General features: G+C 40.6%; 1 protein-coding gene and 1 pseudogene across 2 annotated transcripts in view; both read left to right on the forward strand.

The window, feature by feature from the left end:
• Nucleotides 1-13,636, forward strand: part of LOC140619818 (nebulin-like) — a 17,072-nt gene continuing 3,436 nt past the window's right edge. Inside the window, exons 1-8 of one of the 2 annotated variants that reach the window (XM_072803759.1) lie at nt 1-668; nt 2,226-2,330; nt 2,893-3,227; nt 6,140-6,337; nt 8,632-8,739; nt 11,468-11,572; nt 11,660-11,768; nt 13,243-13,554. In XM_072803759.1, coding sequence (XP_072659860.1) covers nt 6,197-6,337; nt 8,632-8,739; nt 11,468-11,572; nt 11,660-11,707 — 402 coding nt within the window. In that variant the 5' untranslated portion in view covers nt 1-668; nt 2,226-2,330; nt 2,893-3,227; nt 6,140-6,196 and the 3' untranslated portion in view covers nt 11,708-11,768; nt 13,243-13,554. The remainder of the gene's footprint in view (nt 669-2,225; nt 2,331-2,892; nt 3,228-6,139; nt 6,338-8,631; nt 8,740-11,467; nt 11,573-11,659; nt 11,769-13,242; nt 13,555-13,636) is intronic. The other variant, XM_072803758.1, reaches the window with a different exon arrangement.
• Nucleotides 13,534-13,636, forward strand: part of LOC140619048 (nebulin-like) — a 15,373-nt pseudogene continuing 15,270 nt past the window's right edge.

Consider the following 13,636-nt stretch of genomic DNA (forward strand, 5'->3'; position numbering starts at 1 on the left):
TGATAATACAACCTATGAAGAATGATGCTATAGGATTGAAATAGGATGAAGTGGGAGTGAGACTGGATGGGCTCCATAGGCTGGGTGCTCTGAGAGAGTTCTAAGGCAGGAATGTGCAGTCCTGCCAAGATCAAGGTGAGAGCAACTAACTGGAAGAACGGTCTAAGGAGAGAAGAGCTGGGCACTTAAGGAATTGCAAAGATGAAGTAGCAGAAGCGTTCTGGAGACGGAGACAGTGGGAAGAAGTGAAATGGTAGGGGATGGGGGTGGGCAGATTCTGTAGGGTAGGGCTCATCAGCCACAGCACAGTTTAGGTCAAGTCATATGGAGGGCTGTTGTAAGGTGTCAGCCGGAGGAAGATTAATCTGGTTGCTGAATTGTGGCGGGGAGACCAATTTAGAGGCAACATCAGGGGATGGAGATTGAGAGAGAGAAGTGACAACATATCAACCAAGTTTTCAGAAAATAAATTCTATTTTTAACTGGAAACTCTTTATATGTAGTATGTATATAAACAAGAATATAAAGATCCGTTATTATGATATTTTATTAAAGAACATCTTTTCTAGCATACGTGGAAAGTTCATCCAGATAAGACCAAATTCACGGCCGTCACCGACACTCCTGTACTGTTGCAAGCCCAACTCAACACGAAACAGCTTAGCGATGTAAGTGCCTTGATTTGTGCAAGTGTGGATGACCTGGAATGCTGTGTTTATTTGAAACATAAGCATTTTCGCGGGCTCATCTATCTACCCAACACTGTCATTTTTCAAGATTTAATAAGATGCAAATGAAGCTGCTTGACTGAATTGCAGCCTTGGGAAAAGTGGTATTAGACGATACTAAAAATAATATTTCTTCAATAAGTCACCAATTTTTAGTGGGGAATTTGCCCATTGGGATCTGACACACACCCAAAATAATGCATACTAAATTTCATGAATTTGAAAACAACAAAAGCATGTATTTGTGTAGGTAACAAGGCAAGCATTTCCCATTGTGAGTTTGCTGACAAAGGCAATACAAAAAGATACGAAGAGTGCAGAAACAAGAAAGACATCAGGTAGTAATAAGAAAATGAATACAGGATACCGATACAGAATTCAAACAGAATGGTGAGAGAGAGAGAGAGAGAGGGTGGTCAAGGGTGATCTAAAGCAGAACGGTCCAGCCGGGTGAAGATCGGGGAAGAGCAGCAGTGCTTCTCGGTCACACTCGTGTGGGTCACCCAGCGACCTGGTTAGAGTACAGATTCTGATTCAGTTGGTCTGGAGAGAGATGCTGACTCTCTCTCAAGCTCCTCAGCGATGCCCATGCTGCTGCTGCTAGACCACACTTTGGGCTGCACGGTGCCAGCAGCTAAGAGCGGCACAACCTTCTCAGGAAGGAAAATACATCCTGTCCTACGATAAAATGTGTTTTAGTATCACAGCTCATTTGCAGTTGGTAATGAAGTGAATGACATCGCTATACCCCAGGAGTCCTGTCAGTTCATCATGCGGCATTTCTAGCATATTAATATTTTATGCCACAAGAAGGAACAGCTAAACGCTGGCCAGTTACCAACATCACTGGCCCAGCTGAACTCGGTAAGCTGACGAGGGACAGAGTGTTGTAGGCAGTGTCTTCTCACAGCATGATCTGCTCATTGGCCTGGACCGGCCACGGGCACTGTTCTCGAGGTGGTTATTGCTGACGTTCAATCGTGCATTTGCCTTTAGCTCCAGAATTCAACAGCCTCATTCTGTCTCTATCCCCTTCCTTCCACCTATGTCAGCTTTAAGTTTTTTAAATACAGTGCTGTACTTTACATTTTTAATAATCAGAATATATGTATCTTTTTGACTGTACTAGGATTTTAGTTATTTAGGATTATTTCTATTTTTGTTATTTCTCTGATCATAGAATTTAATAGACTTTCAGTGTCCGTGTCCTGAAGTCACAGCCTAAAAGTTTAGATCCATCAATGAGTTTCCCACACATACATTGTGATAGCGTTTATAAAAATGACAACCCAAACTGGATTACACCACAATCCTGAAAGAGGGAGTCAGAGTCTAGGCCTTGTAACAGACTTTGACTGGATGGATATACCATCACTTTGAGGCGTGTTTCAGAAAAGGGTAGAAGTATAGAAGTAATTCAGTCATTTATATACACTCTCCCACATGCCCTCAAGGAAATCCTGACCCTGAACTGTTTGGATATCTTCTGTTTTCCAGCTGAATTACAAAGCAAAACGTGAAAGTGAGAAGTTCAAGTGCAGCGTACCAGCAGATGCTCCACAGTTTATCCAGCACAGAGTCAATGCCTATAACTTAAGTGATGTAAGTATCAAAGCTACAGAAATCTACCATTATGTGCCCACGTGAAGGGGAAATGTTATGGGTATTTAAAAAGACCAGATTAGGAGTTATGCAATTAAACAATGGTGGCAATTGTTTCCAGAGTATAAGTGGAGCTTTTAAGGCTGAACTGCTCAGAAGGCTCTTACTTTGCTCTTCTAATTCATTTTCCACATTTTCTGTTACCATCAGAAACATCCTCTTAATTACCCTCAGCTAATCTCTGTAGCATTGGCAAGCTCCTGTGAATGTCCCATTTCACTTTCTCTAAGTGGTTGTCTTTCTACATCGTCCTTTATACATCGGCATAGCCGAAACTTTAGAGAGTTCATAGGATATTAAGAAAGCGTATTATCCTTATGTGGTGGGAGGGGAGAAGCAAGATGACAGGCTTATGAATAATTATACTATCATTTGGGAAGTATAGTGTTTGAAGGTGAAAAGAGTCTACATGTAGAAATTTTCAGTCTGTTTCTTATTGTTACTGAATGATTCTGAGTTAGATGTTGTTCTAACCATTTTTCTGCTGAAACCTCCTGTTCAGAATATCTATAAACATGACTGGGAGAAGAGCAAAGCAAAGCAGTTTGACATGAAAGTGGACGCCATCCCCCTGCTGGCAGCCGAAGCCAACAGCAGGATCGCCAGGGATGAGAGTATGGCCTGGGCACCCGGGCAGGGGACCCCAGTGACGCTGCCTGATGGGTGGGATCTGGCATGTGTGATGTTTTCATAGGTGATGTACAAGAAAGACTATGATAAAAGCAAAGGAAAGATGATTGGAGCCCTGAGCATTAATGATGATCCCAAGATGCTGCATTCTTTGAAGAGAGCCAAAAAACCAGAGTGATGTCTTTGTAGATCTATCTTGCTTTCAAGGTGACGTCCCTCTTAATATGCCCAAGGGGTTGGTAGCACGTAAAAGGATTCCATATCCATGGGCTCTATCATGTTCACAACAGACTGCTGGGAATGAACATTAGAAGTAGAATGGTTTCCCAGATTCTTGTACCTTTGGGGAGAGGTATTTCTGATTACTTGATTCTATTTCAGTTTGAAAACCGTTTGTTTCAATATGTAATAGAATATTGATTTTAATTCTCAATATTGCAATCGGTAACGAAGTGATTTTAATTCTCAAAACTTCCTGAAAACATCACTAGATGGTTTCATATTTTCTTCTGATTGAAAAATAAACTTTAAATGATGATTTTGAAACTGTCTTTATAGTGGAAGAAAACCATGAGTCAGAGATAAAAATCTTATTGTTAATTATCATTGTTTTTTATTGACTTTAGTAATTAGTACTGGTATAGGTTCAAGAAAAATACTCCATTGATTATAGGCTCCTTTGAGCCTCTGATTAAAGACTTGATCACTCGTCTAGAAAATTGAACTTTTTCTTCCTGCCTTTTGTCTGAATTTCAGAGAATATAAATTCCCTACAGCTTGTCTATGGGCCAAGTCTCATCTTTTGGGTAAAGTTCTTACTAGAGAGGGGAAAGATCTATTGCAAATCACAGTATATGCTGTGTTTAAAAAATGATTAGAGAATTCCTTAAAGAGTGGTAAGAGTGTTCAGCATAGCTTGCAAATATTATTTTTTCAAAATTAAATAGAAGGATGTTTGTATCCTTTACTTTCATTTCAACCATGTATTCATATAATGATCTATATCTTCATTAATTCATTTTGCATGTGCTGTGTAGTCCTATGGCAGTTTAAAGCATCCCGTAGTCAGTAGTTTTCTCTAATAACTTCACGCTGATTTATATCTGTATATAGTGATCACATACATCATATTATGTTTTTTAGTAGCTCCTTATCCTTTCTCAGTTCAGAAGGTTTCATATCTGTCTGTTGACAGAACATGTCTTTATCCTATCACAGTACCCATTAGAACACGAAGCACGTAGTATCTTCGGTAAATACTTGTTAATTGATTGATACTGGTAACCAAAAGAGCTAGTCAATGATGAATCATTTTCATATACATCCAGGCTAAGAGCTAAGCTACAGGTATAGAACATGCATGGCTTTTAAAGAGAATCTTTTAGGGGATGCCTGGGTGGCTTGGTGGTTTGGCGCCTGTCTTTGGCCCAGGGCGTGATCCTGGAGTCCCGGGATCGAGTCCCGCGTCGGGCTCCCGGCATGGGGCCTGCTTCTCCCTCCTCCTGTGTCCCTGCCTGTCTCTCTCCCTTTCTCTCTCTCTCTCTCTCTCTCTCTCTCTCTGTCTCTCATGAATAAATAATTTTAAAAAATTAAGAGAATCTTTTAAAGCCATTTGGACCTTTGACAACATTGTACAGATATGTATGAACTGGTATAAACATGAACAAAAGAATCAAATGGTTTAGTCAAAAACACTTCCACACACCAATGCTGTGGCAACATTACTTTATCAGTTTGTTTGTTTATTCATTAAAGATTGACTTATTTATTTTAGAGAAGGAAGGAGAGAGCATGAGCGGGAGGGGCAGAAGGAGAAGGAGAGAAAAACTCAAGTGGACTCCACATTCAGCGTGGAGCCCAACGTGGGGCTCAGTCCCACAACCCCAAAATCATGACCTGAGCTGAACCTATAGTCAGACTCTCAACCAACTGCACCAATAGGCACCCCATCAGCTTATTTCTAATAAAGACAAACTATTTTTTCAATGTTCTTACATACGATCAGAAAGTTTCCATATTTTATTTTCGTAAACCAAAGGCTAGATTTTACAATTAAGTGATGTTTATTCAGTGAGGGTGATTGCCCACAAAGTATTTAGGAGGAAGATCACATTCCCTAAGGGAGCTAAATGATCAGATTGTTTGCAACAGGAATTTCTACAGAAGATTCATAAGGCACATGTCTACTTGCTAGCTTGGGTCACCGTCTTTAATGCTTATGTGATTATGGGGAGATATAAGGGTTTAGAATTTTCCTACAGGCACTGGGGTAGAATTTTTCTCTCTGTTAAGGTAATTGGTTGAGTGGGCATGATGAAGCTGGGACCTTGACCCCTTGACCTAATTAGCACCCTGTCTAACATTCCGGAAAACCAGCCAGTGAAAGTGCCTTCTGAGGCCCAGTCAAGACATTTGGTTTATGAGAACACTGTAATAAGTGCCAAGGTTACTTGAATGGTTCAGTGTCACAAACTTTTCTCCTTTGAGGTCTTATTACTGCTGCAATCTGAAGCTGCTTTTAAATTGTTACCAAAATTAAACTTGGTAAAAAAAGAACCTTTGGGATTCTCAGTGGAGCTTATCTACTGTCAAAAGTAGAATAGTCAGGTTGAAAAACTCAGTGACCACTTAAACATGCTGTTAGAAAAGCCAAGTAGTCAAGTGGACAGCTTTATTCATGAAGTGGTCGTTTTATGAAATTAGAAGCATGAAATGATTGTTCTATAGTCTTCATCAATTAAAAAAGTACTTCTTTATTGGAACACAATTAAAAGATTAGATTACTTTGGTAAAAATAATGCTTCTTAATGGTCTTGAAAAAACCCTGTGTTAAAATAAAATGCCTTCCTGAAGTAGAAACTGTGGCCCCCTCCTGTTGTCTGACAGTTGCTCTTTGATCTAAAAGTAGATTTGATAACATATGTCCACGTCTGAGGTTTTTGGAGGGAAAGGGTTCAATAATGTGTAACAGATGAACAAATTTTAGGAAAAAAAAAAAACTACTCGCACGTTTGAATGTGTTTCTCTAACTCGTGTCTGTTGTTTATGAGAGATTTCTGTGCTTGTCCGGAAATTCCATTGAGGATTTATGGTAATAAATGGAAAATTCCTATTCACAGCGTGAATATCGTAAAGACTATGAGAAGTCAAAGACTATCTACAGGACACCTCTTGATATGCTCCAAGTTACTCGAGCTAAGAAATCTCAGGAAATTGCCAGTGCTATGGACTATAAGCACATCTTACACAATTGCAGCTACCCACCCGATAGCATCAACGTGGATCTTGCCAAGGAGGCTTATGCACTGCAGAGTGATGTGAGTAATCACATTTTCTCATTTCCGTTTTTCTAAGGTGGAAAAGGAAATAATCTTTAAGTGGAATGGTGTTTTTGGCCATTCTCAGAGGTGTTGGCATTGTCTTCTGTATGTAGCTAGTATGTAATGGGGAAATGACCCTTGTGGCTTGATGAGAGCATGCCCCTCAGAGTTAGACCTAGATCTAGCATGAACTCATCACTATATCCCTCCGGGAAAGCTACCAACCAAGTGTGCCGTTGAGTAGCAGCTAATTATATTCACATTGTTGTGCACTCATCTTCAAAACCTTTTCATCTTCTAAAACTGAAACTCTAGCAGTTATCTTCCTGTTTTTCCCCTCTCCCTAGCTCCTGCAACCACCCTTGTACTTGACCTGGGCTGCTCTGTAGACCATGTATATGTAGAGTCATTCAGTATTTGTCTTCTTGTTACTGGCCTATTTCACTTAATGAAATGTCCTCAAAGTTCATTCGTGTTGTAGCATGTATCATAATTTCCTTCCTTCTTGAGGTTGAATAATACCGCATTGTATGTGTATACCACATTTTGTTTGTCCCTTTATCCATCAGTGAACGTTTGTGTTTCTTCCATCTTTTTGGCTATTCTGAATAATGCTTCTACAAACGTAGGTGACAAATATTTCCTTTGAGAGCCTGCTCTCCATTCTTCTGGGTATACACTCAGAAATGGGTTTGCTAGATCACATGGTAATTCTATTTTTAACTTTTTGAGGACCCAATCTACTCTTTTCTACAGCCCCTGAACGATTTTAAATTTCCATCACTAACAATCCTGTATCATGCGTGGTTATTTATTTTTTTAATTTTGCTATGTTTCTTTCTCCCAAGTAGATGGTAAGCCTTTCAAAGGCAGGAACCAAATAGTTTCTTGATTTTTTATTCCAATTAAAAGGCCCACACTAAAGAACAATGGTTTGAAATTTGTATCTAGAAATATAAGTTTTACATACCACATATAGCCAGACAATAAGAGTAGTCTATTATTTTATTTTACTGTTTTATTTTATTCTTTTAGAGAGAGGGAATAGGGTGTGTGTGAGGAGGGCTGAGGAAGAGGGGAGAAGGGAGAGTGAGAGAGAGTCCCAAGCAGGCTGCACACCCAGCACAGAGCCTGACATGGGGCTTGATTCCACAACAGTGAGATCATGACCAGAACCAAAATCAAGAGTTGAACGTGTAAGCAACTGAGCCACCCAAGCACCCCAAGACTGGCCTATTACTTTAATGGCATCAAGTGTGTCCCCAAAATAGGAAAAATTCCAAATAGTAAGAGCCTTGTACAAGCAAATTGATTGTAACTATTTTATTTTTTAAATACTTTATTTATCTATTTATTTAAGCAGACAGTGAGCAGCAAGGAGGGGCAGAGGGAGGTAGAGAAGCAGACTCCCTGCTGAGCAGGAAGCCCGACGTGGGGCGAAGCCCGACATGGGGCTCAATCCCAGGACCTGGGGATCACAACCTGAACCAAAGGCAGACGCTTAACCAGCTGAGCCACCCTGGTGCCCCTAGCATAACTATTTTAAAGTGCATTGTTAACTGATATGGGGACACTCAAAGTTAACCATTACACATGAAGAGCAACATGTGCAAACCTATAGTACGAATAACCATTATCAAGTCTTCTCAGAAGGTGAGCAAAATTACCTACCTTCAATGTGGCCACCAGTCCTAATTTGACCAAAGAAACATAATACTTAGAGTTCCAGGGAGCAAACACCTCACCTTTGATTATCTACATATAATTTTTTTTTATTCTTTGAAGTAGAGCTTTAAATATAGTATTTGTCCATATTGGAATTAGAGTTCCACATACTTCCTTTCAGTTGGAAATAAGGAGGAGATGGACTACATGCCAGCTAGAAGAACACTGATAACCTAAGGGCTGTTAAAATCTCCCACCAAGGAAATACTTAACATAATCTCAATGTGGGGCATCTGGGTGGCTCAGTCAATTAAGGATCCGACTCTTGATTTTGGCTCAGGTCATGATCTCTGAGTGTGAGATTAAGCTCTGTGTTGGGCTCTGTGCTCCATGTGGGATCTGCTTGCGTTTCTTTCTCTCTTCCTTTGCCCCACTGATGTGCGTGCTCTCATCATTCTCTCAGATAAGTAAAATCTTAAAAAACAAAAACAAAAAGAAACCTTAGGATATATGAAGTAAGGAAGCTGGTCAGAAATCTTAACACTGTTTTGGGTAAAATGTTAATGATTTCATGAATAAGGATGATGCTGAACAAAAAACCTGTAACCTTCCTCTTGGTGTTTTAGGTTGAATACAAGGCTGACTACAACAGCTGGATGAAAGGTTGTGGCTGGGTGCCTTTTGGATCCTTAGAAATGGGAAAGGCAAAGAGAGCTTCAGACACCCTAAATGAGGTAAAGACATCTCATGTGCCACAGAGGGGGTTGGGATTGTGCCGTGTTAAGGCCCCCAGAACCGTGGAATCACCTTCTTTTCCCTCTTCATTCTCTCATGGTTGTTACTGAGAAAAGAGCCCTTACCACATGCATGAATTATCCAGACAGATAAGTTTTACATCATCAAAATCCTTTATATTAACCATTCATGATAAAAATATTTTTGACAACTGTATCAAAGTATAATTTGCATGCCACAAAATTCATCTATTTTTAATAAGTTCATGTAGTTTTTATGGTCATCACTATAATTGAATTTTAAAATGCTGCTAGTATGCGAAAGTTTCCTTGAAAACTCCCCCTCCCATCTGCAATGCCTGGCAACCAGAGATCTTGCTTTTTGTCCCTATAGTTGTACTTTCCTAGAAATCTCTTTTGTAGGAGACTTCCTTCATTTAGCACCATGCTTTAGAGGCTCATCTATATATCTGCACATATCTACAATTCATTCCTTATTATTATTGAGTAGTATTCCTTTGCATAGCTATATTTTTGGCTGTCCAGTGGTACACATGTGGATTCATAATTGCCAGTTTTGGCAATTATGAATAATGCATAGAATGAATACTACAGAAATTTTCCTTTAACTATTATACCGTGTGTCTTATTCTTGATCATTTTGAAGTACCAGATAAGTTGTTATTCAGTCTAAGAAAAAAGCAGCGATGATCTTTCACTCTAAATGGCCAGGTGATCTGACCCTTCCCCTCCGACAGAGGCACATTCCCATGGCTGTCAGGTGAACACATCAGGGAGGTTAGCCTACATAAAGGAGGGACGGAGGTACTGAGTGAAGGTTCTTGTTTCTGTTGTTCTGGGCTTTTGCTTGCTTTTAGGAAACAACATTTTATATCCTCCGATTTTTCACAAAAGTTCCTCTGAGTTGGTGGTTTTTAGATGTCTAAAGCTGAGTGATGCCACTTCATACACAGAAGTGGGATGTAGAAGATGCACAAGGGAAGAAGAGTGGGAGACTAGAGGGAGGAAAATCTAGGAATGTAGCTAGAAGGTCCCGTCGGAACACCTTCCACTCTCTTCTCTCCTGTAGCTAGCTCCTCAGTACTTTAGTGACAAGCTGTGGACTAGTCACATGGAGGCTGCAGAGCAGAAGTTCTCCCTTTCTTATAGGAACCCCTAGCCATTGCCTAATTCCCCAGTTCCTCCTCCCTCAACCAAAGAGCTGCGTTACCTCTGTTCAACTGACAGGAATCTGAGAGCCTGTTAGTGTCACACAAAAGACACTCCAAATTTCCTTGCATGCTTTTCTGATACTTTAGAAAACTTTGTGGTGTTTCTGGGTTCTGTTTAGCTAAGAGTACCCTCTTTTCATTTCATAAGCAAGAGGTAGCCTGGTTCCTGAAAGTTATCTTGGTCTGTAATGCCCCAGACCATCCAAAATTGAGCCAATTTTTGGAACATCATCTCTTGTACTGTATTCATCTTTTCCCCCAAGCCAACCAAGAAGCTAGTATCTAAAAATTTTTAAATCAGGAAAAAAAAACCCTTGTCCCTCCAAAATAAATCTCAAGGATTTTTATGTATTAGCCTTAAGTGAAAGTATTATTGCTGTTTATCTTGTTTCAATTCACCAAACAGAAAAAATGCAGCCAACATCCAGACGCTCTCAATTTTACTTCGATTGAGGATGCTCCGATTATAGTACAGTCCAAAATCAACCAGGCCCAAAGAAGTGATATGAGTGCTAATTCTATCTGTAGTTTAATAACGGAAACAAATACATTTGGTTCTAAACGTGCTGATCACCTGTGGTTATTCTGCAAACCAAAGAGACTCAGTTCCATGAGCAATTCTGTAACTCTCCCAGCTTTTCACTAATAAGGCACACCTACGTCACGTCTTCAGGGTGTTATGGATGCTATGCTGACCGTCCTTCCAGCCATTTAACACTGAAGGTCAGGGGCTTCTCTTGATGACAAGACTCACTATAAGCCTATTTTTAGGAAAGACCAAGAAAATGAATGTATGCGGCACACCTTCTGGAGGAGCTACGTTGTAAGTCAGAGCTAAGACAAAAATCATGTAGAGTAAAAACCACCCCAAAGTCCCATCAGTCACCCACCAAGTGTAAGATAGATAGTGTGTGTATCCCACCCAGTTAGCCTTTTCGGTGCTCAGGGAAGTATCTGCAGGTTAACATTTTCATCAGGCCCTCTCCCGGGGCTAACTTCTGTGAGGTGCCCCTACCGCACGAAGCTCAGAGGTTCCTAGCACATACCAAGGGACCTTTGCCAAGGCTGAACGGGCACTAGGATGGGACTCTGTGCATTGCATGTGAGACCTTGAAGGCCCACAGATCTGCACAGGTGAATGTGAAGGTGACCCAGAGAACGTCTTTCAAGAAAAGCACCTCTGTGTAATGTGATCTGTTCTGAAATTATTTTCCTGTGTCATTAAACCCTTTTCCCTCCTTTGTTTTGTTCATGCATTTCTTTTTTTTAAATTTTTATTTATTTATGATAGTCACATCAGAGAGAGAGAGAGAGAGAGAGAGAGAGAGGCAGAGACAAAGGCAGAGGGAGAAGCAGGCTCCATGCACCGGGAGCCCGACGTGGGATTCGATCCCGGGTCTCCAGGATCGCGCCCTGGGCCAAAGGCAGGCACTAAACCGCTGCGCCACCCAGGGATCCCCTTTGTTTTGTTCATGCATTTCTTTTCATCTCTCAAGGTAGCATACAAAGCCAGAGGAGAAGAACTTCTTCACAAGTACAACCTGCCAGCCGACCTGCCCCAGTTCATCCAGGCTAAAGTTAATGCCTACAGTATCAATGAGGTATGCACGTGAGCTCAGCTGCTGATTGCGTGTGAAGGCCTTTCTAAATGTGGCCTCAGTTATATGCAAGGGACTTTTTTCTTTCAGAATATGTACAAAAACAGGCTTGAAAGATTTGAGCAAGAAGGGCTATGACCTGAGAACGGACACGATTCCCATCAGAGCCTCCAAAGCTGCCTGGCAGGCAGCAAGTGAGGTAAGTGCCGGTGGTGGGGTCACTGGTGTGTTGTAACTAGGAAGTATGGGTGGGGTGGATTCGTTATGCAGAAGTTGCCGTGTCTGCTGTCCCCAGCACGAAGTGAGTCCTGTTGAAAACTATTTAGAAAAGAAAGTTCCCTAAAAAGGTCTGAATTTTCCTGGCAGTAAGGATTTGTAGAACCTTTACTAACCTGTTCTAGTGCAACACTCTAAGTTTAAGGTCTCCTCTGCATTTTTGTACAAATTCACATTATTCTCCTCATGGAAGTAAACAAATCAGTCACTATTTAAGTCCTAATCACCTCCTGGGGGTAAGATTTTTGTCTCAAAATTTTCTTAATTTACATGGATTCCCTCTTTCCCTTATTTCTTTTTAATTAATTGCTTCCAGAGATGGATTAATTGGCTCCAAGGTCCATAGCAGTCATTAGGCTCCATGAAAGTTAAAAATTTTGTCTTTTTTCTTTTCCTTATCATACTTGTAACTATGAACTAGTTACTTTCCTCTTTGAGATTCAAATCAAATTGACTCAAACCCCTACCAGCTAACCTCTAGGAAGTAGGATACCCTTCCTCCTGCTCAATGCAGATATTCTGAGGTTTGTCTTTCCATTACCTCTGGCTCCTACTTTGTACACAGTGGTTTTGCTCATGCTCACCTGGACTCTCCTGCCCTGGGTTCACTTTTTTCTGGTCTGCATGGTCCAGAGATGGAACACAGCAGTCCAGAACCATCTTTTAGTCCCCCGAACCCAAGTCCCAAGCACAACCTCATCGATGGTTTGAAATGAAGTTGACATTGCGCCGATGTAAATAAGTTACAATTGAGTAATAAATACTGGTATCATCAAAGCGCTGATGATACCCATTCCCTTTTTCTCTGGGTGCACTCTTCCAGCTCCTCCCCACCCCAACACACACATTAGCTTTCCTTCACATCTCTGCTTCTCAGTTTCCCATGCTTCTTCCCAGATCTCCCCAAGCAAGTTCAGTTCTTCTCACTTTATAATTTAGATCCAATTCATGTTTACACACAACTGGCTCTGGGTCTTCCTTTGAATATCCAAATACTCATTAAAATTCTACTACAACTAAGATAGCCAGCTATTTGGGGAGGGGTCTCCTGGAGCAGCACAATATAACTGGTAATGATTGCAGAATGTTTATCTTTTCATTTGTCTCTACCAGTGTATAAGTAGAAAGGAACTTACTACCTTGTCTCTGACATGAATTATGGAAACGTTCCCCACCCCAATCTCTCTCAGGTGGCTGAGGCAGCTACAGACAATTAAATGGGCTCTAAGTAACATTTTAATTTTACCAGGCTACATTTCAAACTATATACAAATGAATACATCTAACTGGTTGTTGAAGTAATTCCTGGGAAGCTCAATTGCTTTAAATCATAGTCTTATTGATCAGTAAAATCTTCATAACTACATTTTAAAATATACCCACTTTGTTTCCAATAGGTTCAATACAAAAAAGATTATGAAAACACCAAAGGGAAAATGGTTGGCTTCCAAAGTCTCCAAGATGATCCTAAACTGGTTCACTATATGAATGTAGTCAAGATACAATCCGACCGGGAGTATAAAAAAGACTATGAGAAGACAAAAACAAAATACAACACACCCCATGATGTGTTCAATGTTGTGGTAGCCAAGAAAGCTCAGGATGTTGCCAGCAATGTCAACTATAAGCATACACTCCATCATTACACCTATCTGCCTGATGCCATGGACCTGGAGTAGTCTAAAAACATGATGCACGTACAGAGCAATGTAAGTGACACTTATTTCACAGGATAATCCTCTCCTAAAGTCAGAAAGTGCATGAGAACCCACTGCTTGGGGCACTTACTCC

This window comes from Canis lupus, chromosome 27, assembly GCF_048164855.1.
Source record: "Canis lupus baileyi chromosome 27, mCanLup2.hap1, whole genome shotgun sequence".
NCBI lineage: Eukaryota > Metazoa > Chordata > Mammalia > Carnivora > Canidae > Canis > Canis lupus.